This window comes from Agelaius phoeniceus, chromosome 25, assembly GCF_051311805.1.
Source record: "Agelaius phoeniceus isolate bAgePho1 chromosome 25, bAgePho1.hap1, whole genome shotgun sequence".
In the NCBI taxonomy this organism is placed as follows: domain Eukaryota; kingdom Metazoa; phylum Chordata; class Aves; order Passeriformes; family Icteridae; genus Agelaius; species Agelaius phoeniceus.
Genome location: NC_135289.1, coordinates 2,318,511 through 2,337,524, shown reverse-complemented (window position 1 = coordinate 2,337,524; position 19,014 = coordinate 2,318,511). Strand labels below are relative to the sequence as shown.

The window sequence follows — 19,014 nt, the reverse complement described above, 5'->3', positions numbered from 1 at the left end:
TCCCTCAGAGATGCTGCCCCTGCTCCTGGGGATATCAGAGCTGCTCCTCCCAGAGATGCTGCCCCTGCTCCTGGCTCCTTCCTGGTGTCCTTCCCACCTGCAGATCCCACTCCAAGCTGCTGACTCATGGAGAGGAGCCCTTGGAATCAGGCAGAGGGGAAGCAGAAGGTGCTGGGTTTACAAATCCTGCAGCAGGACAGGAATTAAATCTGGCCGTGGGTTTCCAGGAGAGATCCAAGGGCAGCTCTGTGGAGGCATCCCAGACACTCCAGCTCTTCCCCGAGTGTCAGGGAAGCCACAGCATCACCATTCCCAGCAGGCAAACATCAACACAGACTTTAGGAACACCACCCACCCCAATTTTTGAGGTGAAACCAAAGCTTATCCAAGGATTTTGGGGAAGGGAAACACTGACATCCCCTTGCTGAGACCCCCTCAGTGCTTTTCCCAGCAGGAAAGCTGGACACACACCCCTCCAGCAGCATCCAACACCCCTTCCCCCCCTTGCTACACCCTTTCTTGTTGGATAAATTTCCCATCTCCTCTGTAGCATTTAATTAAAAGTTAACACGAGCTTTTTAAAGCGGTGCCCGCTAAGCAAGCGCTTTGTTAGAGCTTAATTATATCCCTGCTCAGTACTGCAAGAGAACATCACCAGGGCCAGCAGGAAAGTCCTTGAGGAAGCTCACATTTACACCTCCCCCATTTCCCCAAGCACCAGCAGCTCCTGGAGATGGTTCTGATTACCCTGACCCTGTAAATTCACCCACACCTCACAGTGAGAGCCTGCATGAGGCTGCAGCAGGTGACCCTGAGCCCCTGCAGCCACCCTGGTCCCCTGATGCCAGCGTGGCTTTGCCAGTTGTGGCACCCCAACACACAGACTAGGCTTAAAATCTTCCCTCCCTGCCAAAAAACTGAGTTTCAAGTGCTGGGTGTGCATCAGGGTGCTGGATTTTGGGAGGAGTGATGGCCACAAACAGCCCCAGTATTGCAGGGACGTGGAGGGAGTGGCTCAGGAACAGGTCCCTTGTCACTTGGAGCCCATGGAAGGACACTCAGGGGAGGGGCAGCAATGCCAGACATGAATTCTGCAAAACTGCACAGCAAAAAACCCCATGTGAAGCATTTTGACAAGAGAAAGGGGCAAAAATACCCAAGGGAAAGGAAGGGAGCAGTGCTGTCTGCTGGCTGGGCTCTGTCCCCAGCCTCTGTGTGACCAGCAGGTCCCCAAAACACAGCCACAACCCCTTGGGGGGCATCACTGTGCCCTTGGGGGCAAAAACTGCTGTGTAAAGGGGTTCTGCAAGATTGCTGCAACCACAGGGGCACAAAATGAGTGTCCAGCAGGCACTGCCAGCATGATCCTGGGGCTGAGAGCCCTGCCCACCTCAGTCTCCTGCTGGAAGAGCCCTTTCCTAGGATCACTGCTGTTTGCCACATTCCCTGGCCTTTGGAGAGCCACCCTTTTCCTTCCTGGCAGGAAAAGCCCAGCTCTGGTTGCCACTCACCAGGGCACTGCTGTGCCAGCTCAGCCAGGACTGGGCTGCCCAAGCTGAGCCTGGCAGGGCTGGGCTGAGCCTTCTGATCCCACCACGGGGGGATGTGGGGAGCCCTCGCTCTGTGATGGAAGGATGGCACCTGTCCCTGTCACCAGGGAGGGTCCAGTGCCCCTCCAGGGCTGCCCCACACCCCCCACATCTCGTGGATGCACCAGATCACAGAGAGGGAGGAAGAGGAGGAGGAAAATGAGGAAGAACAACAACTGCCAGTGACAGGACTGGTCACCCTGGCACCCTCAGAGCAGGATGTCCCATGTCCCATTGCCAGGGCTCCCTGGGGGTTGTCCCACACCTTGTTTTGTGCCCTCCAGGTGAGCTCACCTCTTTGGGTTGCTGCTTTCCGGCTTGCTGCTGGGTCAACAGCTGCAGGTGAAGCTGCTCCTGCTGCTTCTTGTAGTATTCCTGCAGCTGGGAAGGGGAGAGAGCAAGGGGATCAGCAGTGGAACCACCCCAGTGCCCACCTCACCCACCCCAGTGCCAGGGCTTTGCCACAGCCACTCCAGCTCCTGGCCCTGTCCCCAGGCCAGGCTCCCTGTGTCACCTGGAGCAGGGCAGGAGGGAAAGCACCAACCAGAGGAACCCCGGGCATGCATTGCCAAGGGTTCTGGATGCCCCTGGCCCTTGGACCCCCCAAACACCCCCCAATGCCCACCCTGATGTTTATTTTAATGCCAGCCTCGACAGAAAAGCAGGCTGGGGTGCTCTGGTACATCACAGAGCACTTCAGGGTGGGGAAACTCCAGTTTTGGCATGGGGTGGGACCCCAAAACACCCCTGACAAGTGCTGTGAGAACCAGTGGGGTCCCAGCTGGGGAGGACCAGGAGCAGCCACAACCCCTGGCCTGTGAGAGCTGGGGGTTCAGCCCTGCAGTCAAAACAGCCCCTCCAATCAAAGCAGAGGTTTTTAAAAGAGGGATAAACCCCCTGGATCCACAGGGAGCCTCCAGAGAGGGTCCCAGTGCCCACAGGCAGCACCGGGACCTGCCAGCATCGCCACCAGCTCCCACCCTGGCCCCTAAACAAACTGTGGGTGATGGATTTGCTGCGTGCAGGGAGGGGGAGAAAGGCATGGGGAGGTCAGTGAGACCCCCCCAGCCCCCTCACAGGGGCTCAGGAATGTCCCTGGGGATGCTGGGAAGCCTTTATCAGCCCCAGGGCTGCCAGCAGCCAGTGGCTGTTTGTGTCTGAGAACAGGTTTGGAGGGGCTGGGTGTTTACCCCCGAGCCAGCCCGAGCCAGGGAGCTGCAGAGTGGCCGGGCTGGGAGCAGGAACATTGGGTCAGGGGTGAGAGGTGTGATGTTTGGTTTGCTGCCGGTGGAGAATGTGAGCTATTCCGGCCTGGGTTGTTTAATTTGCAGTCAAACGTGTTTCTTTATCCGGCTCCAAAGAGGCTTGTGGAAGGACCCACCCAGGGTAGTGTTTACCCTTTGTTCTTTCCCTGGGGCCAACCTTGAATCCTTATCAGGCTGTTTGGAGTAAACAGGTACTGGAGGCAGGAGGAAGGGTGTGGAGGATGCTTGTGGGGTTTCTCCCTCTCTCCCTCCTTCCCGCTGCCGGGAGCTGTTTACCCAAGCAGACATATTTTGTTTCAGAGTGGAAATCTGGTTTTTTTTTTTTTCCTTCCCTCCCCATCTGACTGAAATCTCTGGAAAAGTCGAGCAGGGCCATGAGAAACAAAGCTCAGCTCTGGAGCTGGACTCAGGCACCTGCCCAAAGACCAGCAGTGGCCACGGGGGCTCTGCTTGGGGCACATTGAACCAAGGGCATCCACCCTGACCCTGGCTTCTCCCAGGAGCTGGGCAGCTCCAAATCAGCCCTTGAGCAGGAATTTTGCACGTTTTGAGACCCTGGCTCAGGGTGGCAGCACTGTCAGCACCTGCAGCTCTTTCCATCCCTGGATGTGCTGGGAATCCCAAAGGAAATATGTGGAAAGCAGAAGGAGGAAAGGAGCCCCCATTTCTGTGCCTCCAACAAACCCCAGCATTCCCAGAGCCCGGTGGGAATTGCCTGGCTGGATTCAGCCCCAGTGCAGTGTTACCTGTTGCAGCATTATTGCCTGCTGCTGCTGCAGGAGGGCCTGGAGCTGGGGTGGGGACAGGATCTGCTGCATCTGCTGAGGCGTGATCATCTGTGGGGACATCATGGCCACGGACACGGGGACCTGTGACAGCAAGGACACGTCACCACTCCCAACCCCGACCTCCCCAAACACCAACAGGGCCTCTCCCAGAGCATCCTCCATGTCCCCCACACCTCTGTCACCTCTGGATGTCCCATAGTGCTGCTGGCACCAGGATGAAGCTTCCTGAGCCATGAGAGCTCTGAACAAGCTGAGAGCTCTTCTTTAAATGCAATTTAGCTGGGGGAACTGGGCACCAAACCACAGCTCCCTCCCCTGCTGGGAGCATGGGAAGGGTGGAGGGAAATGCCAGGGAAGTGGGAAGATACTGATCACCCAAATAACTCTGCAGAGCAGAGCACTGAGGAAGAGGTTACGGGGTTCTCCAGACACATCAAAGCTTTACCTCCAGCTGACACCAGTAACTCCTGAAATTACTGTGCCAAGAGGAGGGAGGGCCGAGGGAACCTGCCAGCCCCTGCCTTTGGTTATCAAAACACGGGTCCACACCCCGGGCAAAGCTCCTGGGAAGGTGTCAGTGATGGATCTCAGCCCTGCTGGGTCCTGCCCAGGTGGAGCAATGCCCGGATGGAGCCATCAGGAGCTGCCTTGTCCTGGCCTCCCACCAATCCCACCAGCCCAAAGCCCTTCCCGAGGCTCTGGGCAGGGTTAGGGCTTCATTGTAATTTAATGACCCTCCTGGATGCCTCATATTCCTGGGAAAACAAATAAGAATTGCTGGTCAGGAGCCACCAGCAGCCACGAGCTCTTCCAGGGGATCCCAGGAAGAGGCAGCAGCTCCTTGGCATGCGGGATGGGGCAGAGCACAAGCCAGGACCCAGCTCCACGCCAAGGAGCAGGTCCTGATCCAAACTAAACAGCTCCTCAGCCCCTCAGCCCAGCATCTCAGGAACTCAAAAGAGCAGAGAAACCCAGCAAAGTCCCACGGAGAGCCTGGTTCCTGCCAGCCCTCCCAGTGATGCCCAGACTGCCCTGCCTGGACCCCTAGCAGCCACTCCAGCAGGGATGGCACCACAGGCTGGCCCCGTGCAGTCCCTCCCATCTGTGATGGGTGTCCAGCTGACCTTCAAGGGAGATTGCAAAGCCTTATCTATTTACTCAGGCATTCTGCTGCAGGGAGGCGTCGGGCACGGGGCGAGCTCTGTTTGTCACCAGCGTTTCCCCCTCCAGCCACCTCCGTGGCTGAGCTATCGATTAAACTCCTCTGACTTCCCACCCAAGGGCTGGAGCTCAGGAACGAGCCCCAGCACCCTGCAAGGCTGCAGCACCCACCAGAGAGCCCCGAGCACCAGCACCCAGTGCAGAGCTGCTGTTTGGGCACCCAGGTGGTCGCAACCAGCTGTGCCAACCCCTGGGTGAACATCTGGGAATCTGGTGAGGAGAGCGAGGGCTGGAGCTCAGGAACGAGCCCCAGCACCCTGCAAGGCTGCAGCACCCACCAGAGAACCCCGAGCACCAGCACCCAGTGCAGAGCTGCTGTTTGGGCACCCAGGTGGTCGTAGCCAGCTGTGCCAAGCCCTGGGTGAACATCTGGGCAGGAGGGGAAGCTGGCGAGGTGCCCAGGAGCGCTGATAATTTCCCTCTGCCAATTCATCAGCTCCAGCACTCACCAGAGAGCCCCGAGCACCAGCACCCAGTGCAGAGCTGCTGTTTGGGCACCCAGGTGCTCGCAGCCAGCTGTGCCAAGCCCTGGGTGAACATCTGGGCAGGAGGGGAAGCTGGCGAGGAGAGCGAGGTGCGCGCCCAGGAGCGCCGCTAATTTCCCTCTGCCAATTCATCAGCCAGCAACGTGCTCGGAATGAGAGCCCCTAATTAATTGCTCCTCCACATCCCCCCCAAGCCTGGGCGGGCTCCCCGCCCCCTCCCGCGGCCCCTCGAACACGTTTGCTGGCATTTTCAAATCGGAGGCATCCTAATTACCGGAGAGTTATAACACCTTCCATTTCTCGCCCAGCGGACTGACACCCTGTCAAGAGCAAAGAGAATTGCCAGAGGTTTTGACAACACTAATTGCCCCTATAATCTAAAAACACAAAGGAGAGGCGATTAGTCGAGAGGGCCCCAGCTCTCGATCCGACACGAGGTTTTCACAATGTTACAAGAAAACAAAAGTGACGCTTTTTAGAGTTTGATGGCTGCTAACAAAAGCAGAATTATATTTTCATACAACCTTTGTCTGCATTAAATGGCTTTTTTTTTTCTTCCCCCCCCCGCTCGGATGCGGAGCTGACACGGAGAAATGGTGGCGGATCCGTGTGGGGGTGAGGTGGGGATGGGGTGAACTTGAGAGGGGCATCTGAGCTCTGCTGCTTCCTTGGTTCCTGTGAAGAATTTCCCCACAGTGTGGAAAATGCTCCTCTCCCAGTTAAGGTTTCCAGAGAAAGCAGCAACTTTTAGTAAAAGAGGAAATTCCCACTTACAGGCGGTTTTGCTCCCATTCATCCCACGCCCCGGTGCTGGGAATGTTCCAGCACTGCCTTGACCCCAGTGTGGGCCAGCAAACCCCAGTGCTGGGGGCTCTCTGTCCCAAGCTCTGGTGACACTGCCAGCTGCCTCTGTTGGGGACAGGGAAAGCTGCTGCTCTGGCAAAATGAGATGGGAATGGAAATGGGGGTGGAAATGGGGGTGGAAATGTCCAAAAGCCTCACAGGGATGGCCCTGGGACACCCTGCATCCATGGCCCTCAGTGACAAGATTCCCTGTGGCAGGATATGAGGCCAGCCTGGCATCCCTGGATAACAGCAGGATCTGGGCAGCAGCTGCCTCAAAATCTGGGATACACGAGAGCTGAAGGGTGCCAGGCAGAGCAGCACAGGGGCTGTGAGGGGTGAGTTCACCCAGCTGAGGGCTCAGTGTCACCCAGCTGCCACCACCCCCAGGCACAGGAGCAGCCAGGAAATGTCCCTGCAGCCAGCACATCCCTCGGGAAGCAGGTCCCGGCAGCAGCCCCGGAGCAGCAGCAGCAGCAGTGGCTGGGGACCAGCCCGACGCGTCACGAGCTGGCATCTGCCAGACACCGAGTCAGGAAGGGTTTGACTCACGCCTTGGCCGGCTGCCACCCCGCAGAAAGTGCTTACTAACAGCTCTGGCTGCTCCCAGAAACAGCCGGCGCTGCTCGGGCCGGCCAGCAGCATCTCCAGGGGCTGCTTTTCCAGGCGGGCCCCGCTGGAATCCCCGTGCCAGAGGCAGTGGGTGGAAAAGCAGGCAGGTATTCCAGGGAATATTCCCTCCCTGAGCCAAAGCCAGCTGAGGGAAGCAGGACTTGGCTGTGTGGAACGAGGCAGGATGGGGAGCGAGGCTGTTGAGAAATTTTTCCTGGATTTTTTTGGGTTGTTGTTACGGGAAGCGGGTTGAACTCCCAGGCACAAGGCAGAGCGGGGGAAGCCGCAGCCCGGCAGCCTTGGCTTGCAGTGCCACGGTGTTGTCATCAGAGGGACACTGTCCTCCTGACCCCGGGCACAGCTGGCTTGGCACAGCCTGGGGACATCCTCCACCAGCCTCCAAACATCCCTGCTCTGCTGTCACCCGGGCTGGAGGTCACTGCAGGAGCCACCACATCCCCAAGGGCCACACGTCACCGCCACGACGGGAAGGGGCAGCTCCTGCTCCACATCCCAACCACACAGCCCAGAGCTCGTCCCTCCCATCCCTGCTTGCTCTGGGATCACAGGGATGAGCACCCCTCTCTCTCTCTCCAGAGGGTGCTCCTGGTTTTCCAGAGAGCTCAGGGATGCACATCCCTGCTCTGATCCAATCCTGGGGTTTAACTCCCAGTTAGAAACAGCAGGAAACATCTTTGTGCTGTTTTTTCTAATTTTAACCACTCTTTTCAAATCCAAACCAAACAGAAACAAATTGAGGAGACTGGGAACAGAAGGGAGGGAACAACCACCAAAAGCAGCTTCAAGTTGTGCTGTTTTAAGGGCAGAGGATGAGCAAATCCCACCCCAGAGCATCCAATTCTCACAGGACCAGAGCAACCCCAACCTTCCTGGCACATCCTGGCCTCCCTTCCTGCATTCAGCATCCCTGGGTGAGCTCCAAGATCCATCTGGCTCAGACAGTGTGGGAGTGCTCCCAGTGCCAGGCAGTGATGCCACTGACACCGAGGTGACCCCAGCCATGGCTTACAAACCCTGAGGGGTGGCACAGGGCCACCCAAACGCTGCTGTGCCACCTCTAGACCTCACCAGGCTGGGATGAGACAATGCACTGAAATCTGGCCAGGGTCAGAAGAGAAATGAAGCTTAGGCCTATGTGCCAGGCTGGGTTTTGAGGCTGTGGGTGGTTTTAGGAGCAATTTTAGGAACACTCTGAACAGCCCCAGCACCAAGTGAGTGCCCTGGGTAGGGTGGCAGCAGGGTGAGCAGGGGGACACCATCGTGGAGGACACCAGGCCCTAATGTTCAGCTTCCTGTGAAGAAAAGGAGGAATCAATCCCTGGCATGTTCAGCCCAATGTGTATCCTTGTTAGAGCATCCTCATTAGCACACCCTCGTTAGCGCAGCCTTCCTGCTGGGGAGGCCCCAGTCACACCTGGCTGGGCTCCCATCGCTGCTTGGGGACAGTGGCAGCAGAGGTGACAGCACTGAGCCCCCTCCTCAGCCAGCCCCTGTCCCCCAGCACCACCAGGGCAGGGTCCCTACGTCCCCTCCATGAGCACAGGGTGCTGGCGCAGCTCTCACACCAATGATTCCACAGGGATTCCAGTGACTTTGCTCCTCTGTGAACCCAAAACACCAATCCCAGAGTGGGATGGTGGCAGTGGCACCGGGCTGGCAGAGCTGGGGGCTTTGGGATGGAGCAGGGACAGACAGGGATGCCACAAGTTCAAATGGAAAAAGCTCAGTGCGAGCCCAGATGGACAGACAGGCTGCTGCTGCTGCTGGATTTTTTTTTTTTTTCCCGGAGAGGGAACGCAGAAGGGCTGGTATTGATCTGTCTTCATTACCCATTTCACTCAAGTTTCAAATCAACAAAATACACTTTTCCGCTCTGCTGCCCTCCCCGCTGCAGCAGACAAAAGAAAAGCAATTTCCCGCAGTTTGCTCCAAACTCCTCTCCTCCCTTCTCCGGGTGCCCTCCAGCCCCTCTCCCTTCCCAGCCCCTCGATGCCAGCAGAGGCAGCTCTGAGGCCCCCAAAGAGGGCACCCTGTCATCCCCAGGTGCCTCCAAGCCAGCACTGACAACTCAGGGTGCTGCTTTTCCAGCACCTCCTCCCTTGGGATTTCCTGGATCCCAGGGGGATCTGCTGCTCCCACCATCCCAGGATGGCAACGCCCTGCAACACCAAAAGCCCCCCCCCAAAAAAAGCAACATTTTGTCAGTGCTCACCAAGTTTTCAAGAGTTTTAAAGTTGTAAAGAAATAAACTTATTTTTAAATGTTTCAGAACACCCAAAGATGGGGTTTTGGTTTTTTTTTCCCCCTTTTCTGCAGCTGTAACTGGAGTGGCAACAAGAGACTGTCCACACACACCTCCAGGCATCTGTGGGAAGAGGGTCACTACTCCAAAACCAACCCCAGCCCAAGATGCTGCTGAGTCCAGCAGCTCCCTGGTTGTTTTTAAGCTCAGGCTGTTGGGAATGTCATTAATCCTGCTGGCTTGGTGCCCCAAAAATGTCCCATCCCCATCAGCGGGGTGACAAGGAGAGTGCATAGGGTGGGCAAGCAGGGGGGGTCTCCTGCTCTGCACTGGGACCCTCCTGCTCATTCCCCCAGGAACCATCTGGCACAGAGCTGGGGGTACACAAAATTCCCCATGGATGTGGAAATCCATTCCCAAACTTGGGGGGGGGCTGCACCCCAAGGACACCCAATTCCCAAACATTCCCACCCTGCTGCGCTTCCTGCTGCCTCCAAGCCGAGGAGTGCTGTGCTGGGAGCCAGCCTTCCTCCTCCTCCTCCTCCTCTTGCAGCCGTCCTGGCCAGTCTCATCCACACCACGGTGCCTTAGATAAACTTCCTTTCAAAGGAGTCTGCTTAATCCCCTATCTCCCCTCGGTCAGATCCCGCTCCAGCTGCCGGCGGGGCCGCGGGGGGAGGCACTGCCGGGCGCTGCTGAGTTATGAGCTATTTCTGACTCACGTCTACAACTTTCACAAGTCCTTTTTGCAACACGGAGAGAGAGAAAAAAGGGAGGAGGGGAGGGAGGGAGGGAGAGAGAGGAAGGAGATCCAGTTCGCTCCGGCAAAAGCCGCTGGCCAGATGGGCAGGCAGGGAGGGGAGGCTGGGGAGCAGCACGGGATGTTCGGCTGCATCCAGCCGGGAATACCAGGGAGAGCAAGGAGGGATAAGGAGCAGCAGGAGGAGGAGGAGGAGTGCAGGGACACACACCCACGGAGGGGAGCAAGGCGCCGGTTACCGGAATCTGACTTCACCCTCGCCGCCTTTGTCCTCTGCAGACATTTTCCATGCAGTGACTGCATTTCCTTCCTGCCGGCACCGCTGGAAAAAGCCGCCTGTTTGTGCCGTAGGAGCCCTGACTAATTCCCACTGCTCCCACCCAGCTGCTGTTTCCCAGCCCGGGGGGTTCTGGGCTCTCCTGACCCCTGGCAGTGCTGGGATTTGCTGCTGGATGGCTCAGCCATGCCCGGGCACTCCAAGCCAGGAGAGGATCCCAGGATTGCCCATCCCAGCCTGGCTCCTGCTGCCACCCGGCTCAGCCTGGCACAGGCAGGACCTCCAGCTCCGAGAGCGCTTGTGCTAATTACTTTCCTTTGTTAATTAAACCCACGTGGCTCTAATAAGGTAACCTGCTGTTCTCCGATAAATTTAATTAGCCTGAAGGGAGAGCCCCTCCACACAGCTATTTAAATTGTCACTTCCCATCGCTTGGGCTTTGCTTCTCCCTGCCTCTCCCTCTTTCCAGATTTCACCCCTCTCCTGCCCATTTTCTGCCCTTTTCCTCTGGCAGAGAAGGGGAGCAAAGGGAGGTGCCCCATCCCTACAGGAGCAGGATGTGCCAACCCAAAGCCAGTGTCACAAATCCCCATCCCAGCTGGGCCTCTGTCCCATCCTGGAGGACCTGCCCTGGCTCCAGCCCAAAAGATTGTTCCCTTTTCCAGCCCTGTGCCACCCTCACAGCACCCACCATCAATCCTGGGATGCTCCAACCCTGGGAAACCCTGCCTCCAAAACACTGTCCCAAAAAATGGTGACACACAGTGACCTCCCCTCCCCAACCATTCCCACACCCAAAAAAACCTCCCGAGAAACTTCTGGAGGTTTCCAGAGGATTTAACTCCTGGAGTGCTCCAGCCAGGGAGGTGACAGGGGTTTGTGCTGTCCCCAGCCCTTCCCAGGAGGGGTGACAGGGGACACTTGGGGCTCACCTGCACCGCTGGCTGCTTGCCCTCGTTGCTGCTGGGGGAGCTGAGCCCCGTGGCCTGCTGCAGCAGGAACTGCCGAGCCACCTGCAGAGCCTGCAAGAGAGACACAGGGGTGGGCATGAGCAAGGCTCCCTCCTCCTCCTCCTCCTCCTCCAGCTCTGGCTCCTTCTCCACGGATTTCCCTCATGGGATGGGTTTGATGCACAGAGAGGGCAGCGCTCCCCAATGCTCCCTCCTGCCACACCAGTACATCCCATTAGAGACCAGCACTCTGCCAGCCCCCATGGGGACAAACAATCCTGTCCTCTCCCAAAAATCCCCACCAGTACATCCCATTAGAGACCAGCACTGTCCCAGTTCCCATGGGGACAAACCTGTCCTCTCCCAAAAACCCCCACCAGCTCCAGCATTCCCACCTCACAAGGATCGTTCCCAAACCCCAGCCCTGGCACAGCCACTCAGAGATCTGTCCCCTGGTGGATTTATTTCAAAGCCACCACCACCACCACCTTCCTGCAGCTGTCCCTTGTTCCCAAAGCCACCGTGGGTATTTAATTTTATTAACTGGATTGTGGCAGAAAGTTCCAGTCACCAGCCAGGTTTGGGTGAAGCCAAGTGCAGGATTTCAGCCTGAATCAATCCAGGAACGTGTCTGAGTGGATTTGATGGTGATCCAGGAGGTGGTCAGCAACCCACACATGAAACCTGATTGTTTTTAGGGGGGTTTGCCTAGAAAAAGTGATGAGTTCTTCAAGTCTTTTACAGGGAATCCCACAAAAATTCCACTGGGAGTCCCACAAAAATAGGGAAAAAAACAACAGAAATGGATAAAATGCACTTGTGAAAAACACAGGTATAAGAGAGCCATGCCCAGCACTGTGGGCAGCTGGAGAAAAAGGGAAATTAAGGAAAATCCTGTGAAGAGATGAGGAGAGAGGAGCAAGTGTGAGCCGAGAAAAAGAGCTTGGGAGCCAGGAAAAGGAGTAAAGCTCTGAGGAAAACAACCCAGTGCTCCCAGACCTGTTTGCTCCTTATTTCTGCTTTACAAGGATTCTTCTCCTTCCTTCTGGGGTTTTTTGGGTGCATTTCTGAAAAATCTCCACCCCCTTCCCTCCCCAAATCCACTCACAGCTCAGCACATGCCTCACCTGTTGATCCAAACCAAGGAGCACCCACAGAACCCTAACCCAGAGCCTCTCCTCAAATGGAGCACCCATGAAAAGTCATTCCCAGCATTTTAGGTCCCGTTTCAGGAACCCATTTCCCTCTGCACAAGGGAACTCTTGGGAAGAGCACAGGATGCCCCAGCTGTGCCACATCTTTGGGGTGGAAAATCCACCTGACCCACTCTGTGCAGCTGGACAGGCACTACAAGGACACTACAAGGAAAACGAGAGGGAATTTCCAGCTGGAAGCTGAGAGCAAAGGGTTTAACACACCCAGCCTTACTTTATAAAAAAATTATAATTTCATAGCAGGAGGCCCAAACCAAACAACCCAGACATAGCACTGAGCACTCTTGGTTGTATTTGTCACCGTCCCACGAACCAAAGAGCCCCAAAAAAATCAAAACCTGAGGAATTTTATAAGCAAATGGATCCTAATTTTCAATTGCTGTGGTGAATTACCAGAGCTGTGTCCCAGCATTGTGCACCCAGAGCTGCCCCATGGCCACTGAGCACCCCCAACCAATAACTCCCAATCTTCCTTTATCCAAACAACTCAAAACTCAAAATCCTCGAGGACAAACACCACAATTCACTGCTGGGAATCACTGTTGGAAAAATCCCATGGTCCTGATCCTGAAGCTGCCTCAGCCCCAATGTTTTCTTTTTTCTTCAGGGCATTTTATTTTCCCTATTATTACCACGGATAGATGTGCATCGGTAATGCGAGCACAAGAACCCTGTGACAGTTATGACAGCTCAAGGTCTGATATTTTAATTACTTTTGGAAATGAAAACAGTAATTCCAGTTAAAAGCCAAGGTGGAGGAATCCACTTGATGGCAGCTCAGGCCCGAGGCTCCCACCAGGATGGGTGCTGGAGCTGCATCCCACATCCCCACAGCAAATCCCTGAGCTTTAGCTGCTTTTCCAAGTGTCTTTTAGCAGAGTTTTCCATGGATTTGGCTTCTCCACATGCAATTCCTGCCATTTTTGCAAGCACCACCTCACAGAGGAGACCCAGCGAGGGCAGGGCCCTGCTCCGGCCTGGCAAAAATCAGCACAGCAAGGGATGGAAAACACAAGGGGGAAAACCCTCAGGAACAGAATTCCAGCACACAAAAAGCGCTGCACAAAACTTCTCCAGCACAAAAAAAGTGCTGCACGGGATTTCTCCTGAAATTTGTCTTCCCAAAGTTCAAATTTCTCTTCCCAAGGCCTGGCTGGCCCGGGGTGGCGGCTCGGCCCCACCGCGCCGCCTCTCAGGGGGGAATTTAATTCACTCCCTGCTGGGTCCCTCACTTTGGTGTGCTCTGAAGCACGAAATTACAAAGATTTACAGGAAAAAAAAACCCGACATGGCCTCACAATTGCACACAGGGGCCTCTCTGGCAAACGCCTGGAGCTGCCCCTCCCTCCCTTGCCTCTGTCCCCTCCCCATCCTGAGCTGGGCTCAGCTGCGGACAGGGATGGAAACCTGCTGCAGGTCCTTTAAACAGGAATAGAACCTGCTGCAGGTCCTTTAAACAGAGATAGAACCTGCTGCAGGTCCTTTAAACAGGAATAGAACCTGCTGCAGGTCCTTTAAACAGGAATAGAACCTGCTGCAGGTCCTTTAAACAGAGATAGAACCTGCTGCAGGTCCCTCAAACAGGAATAGAACCTGCTGCAGGTCCTCTAAACAGGAATAGAACCTGCTGCAGGTCCTTCAAACAGGAATAGAACCTGCTGCAGGTCCCTCAAACAGGGATGGAACCTGCTGCAAGATCCCTCAGACAGGGATGGAACCTGCTGCAGGTCCTTTAAACAGGAATAGAACCTGCTGCAGGTCCCTCAAACAGGAATAGAACCTGCTGCAGGTCCTTTAAACAGGAATAGAACCTGCTGCAAGATCCCTCAGACAGGGATGGAACCTGCTGCAGGTCCTTTAAACAGGAATAGAACCTGCTGCAAGATCCCTCAGACAGGGATGGAACCTGCTGCAGGTCCTTTAAACAGGGATGGAACCTGCTGCAGGTCCTTCAAACAGGGATAGAACCTGCTGCAGGTCCTTTAAACAGGGATAGAACCTGCTGCAGGTCCCTCAGACAAGGATGGAACCTGCTGCAGGTCCTTTAAACAGGAATAGAAACTGCTGCAGGTCCCTCAGACAGGGATGAAAACCTGGACAGAGCATGTGGAGCACCCAGGATGGAATTTCAGGATGCAGAGCCACCTGTCAGATGCATTTGTTGCCCAAACAAGGCAGGAGAAGCAGCCCAGTGGTGCAGGGGTGAAGGTTTCCATCAGTCAGAGCCTCTCCTTGGGGCTGAGGAGGTGGGAAGCAGAAGGAAGAGTTTCCCTGTGGGAGTAGATGGGATTTTAGATGGGATTTTACCTCTGTGAACCAGAGGGAAAATGATTTATAAATAAAAATCAACACATATCCCAATGCCTGGTGTTATCCAGGAGTCATCAGCACATCAGCCAGAATTGGGAACAAATTCCTTGTGTCAAACTCCCTCCGATCACCAAATGATCCCAGAAAAAAGTTTGCAGATGATCCCAGAAAAAGTTTGCAAAAGATCCCAGAAAAAGTTTGCAAAAGATCCCAGAAAAAGTTTGCAAAGGATCCCAGAAAAAAGTTTGTCTCAGACACAGCCAGGGCTGCTGTGGTTTGGCTCTGCCCTCCCCAAGAGCAGCACATTCCAGGATGAGGAAGAGGATGGGGACCTGGACATTGCTGGGGGAGGCCCAGAACTTCCTTGGGATGTGGAACACACCTGGGCTTGCAGGGAGAGGTGGGAGATGCTGGAAGGTGTCACTGGGATGGGGAAGGGGTCAATGACCAGCCCAGCCATGCTGGGACCAATCCCACCCTGCCAGGACCTGCTCCCACAGCACTGGAGGTTTTCCTGCTCCCAGAATCCCCCCAGGGATGCTCATCCCTCCCCTCAGACCCCAAATCCCCAAATTCTCTGAACCATCCCCAAATCCAGACATCCTCCAGCAGGGGAGCAGCCTCATTTTCCAATTCCCACCCAGCCTACCTGAGGATTATTCTGAATTTTCCCCCTCCACCCCTGGATGTGCTGGATGTTTCTCCAGACCCCAGCAAGGGCAGATTTTGGCTGATTTTTACCTTTTCCATGCTAAACACCACAAACTCCCCTTTCCGACATGGGGAAACACCAGGAAAAAACCAAACCAAACCAAAAAACAAAAACAAAACCAAAAAAACCCCACAAAAACAAACAAAAAAAAAAAAAAAACCCAAAAACCCCAACCCCCCCAAAAAAACCTACCAAAACAAAAAAAAAAACCAAAAAAACCAAAAAAACCAAACCAAAACAAAAACAAAACAAACCCCAAAAAAACCAAAAAAACCCAAACCTGGCTCCAGCCCTGGAATAGCCCAGGGAGAGCTGCCTCACACCACACCTTGGATTAATGTGGGATTAATCCTCATCCCTGCCTTTTCCTCCTCAAAACCTGCCCCAGCAGAGCCTCTCTGAGGCCTCCTGATTGGGAAGAAATGGGTCAAGAACTCCAAAAAAAAGTTTGGAGAGCATGGAGACATCCACGGGTCATCTCTGAAAAGGAGGAGTCACAGCCTCCCCCCACAAAAAATCAACACAAAATAATCCCAGGACAAAGGAAAATCTTGCTTGGGGTATCTGAAAGTGCCTCATTTACCAGATTTTTCACTTTATGAGGATGGAGTTTTTAATTCCAACAGGGAAGAGCTGCCCAAAATCATCTGAGGGATTTTCCACCTGGATCACAGCTTTATATGGTGTTTTACCTTCCAAAAAGAATAAAAACACCTGAAAATTTCCATTAAAGCAAGAACTTTTGCATGGAAAAAGGGAGGAAGGGAATTTTTACCTTCCCTTTTCCCTCTGATCCGTTTGGAGGGTGGAGAGAGGTTGGGAAGGGCTGAAAAAAATGGTAAAAAAGAAAGGGAAGATTTTTTACACTAACCTCATAAAAATGACATCGTCACATTCCAGAATTAGAGCCATTAAAACAACACACAAGGATATTTTTAGCTGGATATTAACAGTAAATGATGCCATATTGAGGAGCACTTCCAGCAGCCCAGCCCTGGCCTCGCTTAACCAGAACCAAATGGCTCCAAGAGATCCAAATGAGCAAAAAAAAATGACACAATTCCTCACAGGAAAATGAAAAAAATAAAAATAAAAAAATCCCTTTTTACACCCAGCTCCGTGTCTGTGGCCCAGCCCCAGCTGTTCTGACCCTGCTCCAGTGCTCCTGGATTTTATTCCTCTGCTCCTGACTCCTCAATCCTCACAGGGAAGGGGTTAAAACCAGCCCCAGTAATTAAGAGGACAAGGAACACCCTCCTGACAATCCCATCCCATGGGAAAAAAGGGGAAAAAAAGGGGGAAAAAGGGAGGGAAATGAGGGAAAAGGGGGAGAAGGGGGAAAGGGGAAAAAAGGCAGAAAAAAGGGGAGAAAAAGGGGGAAAAACAGGACAATATTAGGAAAAAATGAGGCAAAAAAGGGGGGAAAAAAGGAAAAACTGCTCCTGCATTTGTCCTCAGTGAAATATTAAATATGAATCAGGGAAGTGAAGAGAGAGATGAGTTTCACTTAAGTGCTCCGGCCTCGTTTTTATCTTAAATACCCTAATAATAGAGGATTACACAATATATTTGAGATGTGATCACATGTTTTATGGAATGGTATCTCTCCCAGGGCAGCAAAGTGCCTCTCCTCCCCCTCCACACCCTTCCCCAACTCCCAAAAAAGTCCCGTTTGCTCCTTCTCCAAAACAAGTCTTATTTTTGTTTATTCCTCCCCGTTTCTTTGACGTCCGTCTGCAGCACGCCGCAATTTTTTGGGTATTTTTTGCGCCATAAAACAACCCCAAACAACGCCAGAGCAGCTGGATTTTCCAGCTGGCTCCTTTTCCATGGATTTAGAGCTGGAGGGAGCTCCCGTGGGGTGCCAGGCTCAGGGATTGTCCCCTTGCTTCTGCCAGGACACCCCTGCTCCATGAGGTTTGCATTCTCCATGGGGAATTCCTGCTGTGTCTGCAAGGATTTTTTCCCCATCCTTTCCCCCCATTCCCTGCACCCCAAACCTGCAGTGACCCCATCTCTCCGCACCCCATGGGTTCATACACCAGCTGCTGGCTACAAGTTGGAATCCTTTGCAGCAATTCGGCAAAAAAACCACCCTGGAAAACCCCAAATTGTGGCTGAGCAGCGCTTCATTCCCACTCCTAAAAATCCAGAGGATCCCCCACCACAGGGATGTGCCACTCCCATCACCCCATGCCTCCTTTCCCCTTTTTCCTTCCCTCTCCCTTTTCTTTTTCCTTTCCCTTTCCTTTCCCTTTTCCCTTTCCTTCCTCCCCCAGGAATTCCGGGGGGATCCAGCCTGGCAGATCCCTTTGGAGCCCGGCAGTGCCGGAGGTCCCTCCACGTTCCCACAGCAACAGCGGGGACAGGGGAGGGGTCCCGGGCCAGGGGCTGCCCCCGGGCGACCTCTCCCCTCTGCCAGCCCCTGCACAAAGCTGCTGTGAGCTATTGAGGCTTTTCAGCCCCATCCCGAGCATTGAAATGCAGGGATTTAACCCCAGCGCCAGCCCCCGGGCTGGGGAGAGGGAGGGAGAGGAGGAGGAGGAGGGAGGAAGGGGAGGAGGATGCCCTTTCCACCCTGCTCTCCCCTTCCAGGCTCTCCGGGAAGTGGTGTGGATTGGGATGGATGAGGGAATGTTGAGGGACACCCCAATAAAAGGTCCCTGAGCACCCCACAGCACCCCCATGGCCTCAACATCTCACCCACCTCGAGGCAGCACCCTTGGAGAGCAGCTTTAACCCAAAAATTCCCTGCCAAGACCTGTCTGGCCTCACACTTGTAAAAACAGGGAGGTCACAGGCACTGGAAAAGGTCAAATCTGGGCACAGAAATCCCCACAGGCACAGAGCTTTGGGCACACCAGGGTGAAACGTGGGCTCCCACCCCTGCAGGCTCCCCAAGGTTTCTGGGGGAGATTTCATAAAGCTCAATGAGAATCAGGATGGAGTGCTGCCATTCCAGGGTGAGGGAGTGAGCACACTGAACGGCCCAGCCATCCAAAAACCCGGGGAGAACGCTGGGTGCTCGCGGGGATGGAGCAAAGCCTCCATCAAGCACCTAATTGTCCAAAACTCCCGCTGTGGGGACATTTATTCCTGACCCCAGCTGGTGCTCAGCCTTGCTCCCTGAAGCAGGAAGATGGATGGATAATCCTCTGGGATAAGTTCTCCCCCTTCCCCAGGTGCTGTCGCTGGAGGTGTCACTTGGTTTTTTTGGAAGTTCACCAAACCCTCTGCTTTAATAATCCCACGTGGCAGCCAGCTTCCCACCAGGAGAAACGCCACAACAGCAGCATCCACCGGGAGCATCCACAAGGACGAAAATCCCGATTTTCTGGAGGAGATCCCCCATTTCACAGCCACGATTTGCATCTTTTTGGCTGGGGGGGGGCACGGATCTCCCGTTATCCGCTGGAATTCCAGGAGGGAGAGCAGGGAGCTCCTCAGAGGGGCACTGGCAGCAGCATTACACGCATGATTACCCTTTGGATGCGGGGAACAGGGGCTTAGCGGCGTGCGGAACGCCTGTTATCCAGGTAATGGATTTACAGCACTCCCTACTAAAGTATCAGACACAGCAATTTTTTACAGCTTTCACGCTGGAATTTATGGCTCAGGGAGGCGATCTCCGTACGAGGAGAGGGATCATTGCCTTATTTAGTAGCCGAGCAGGGAAATTGATGTTTTTTTGCCAAAGTTTGTTTGGAAAGGTGAGCTGCAGGCAT

The 19,014-nt window shown here is 54.5% G+C and overlaps 1 protein-coding gene across 1 annotated transcript in view; it reads right to left on the bottom strand.

Moving 5' to 3' along the window:
* Positions 1-19,014, bottom strand: part of FOXP4 (forkhead box P4) — a 58,999-nt gene that overhangs the window by 19,042 nt on the left and 20,943 nt on the right. Inside the window, exons 3-5 of the mRNA XM_077190586.1 lie at positions 11,036-11,125; positions 3,601-3,723; positions 1,884-1,970 (exon numbers count right to left, since the gene is read on the bottom strand). Of these exons, the coding sequence (XP_077046701.1) occupies positions 1,884-1,970; positions 3,601-3,723; positions 11,036-11,125 (300 nt within the window). The remainder of the gene's footprint in view (positions 1-1,883; positions 1,971-3,600; positions 3,724-11,035; positions 11,126-19,014) is intronic.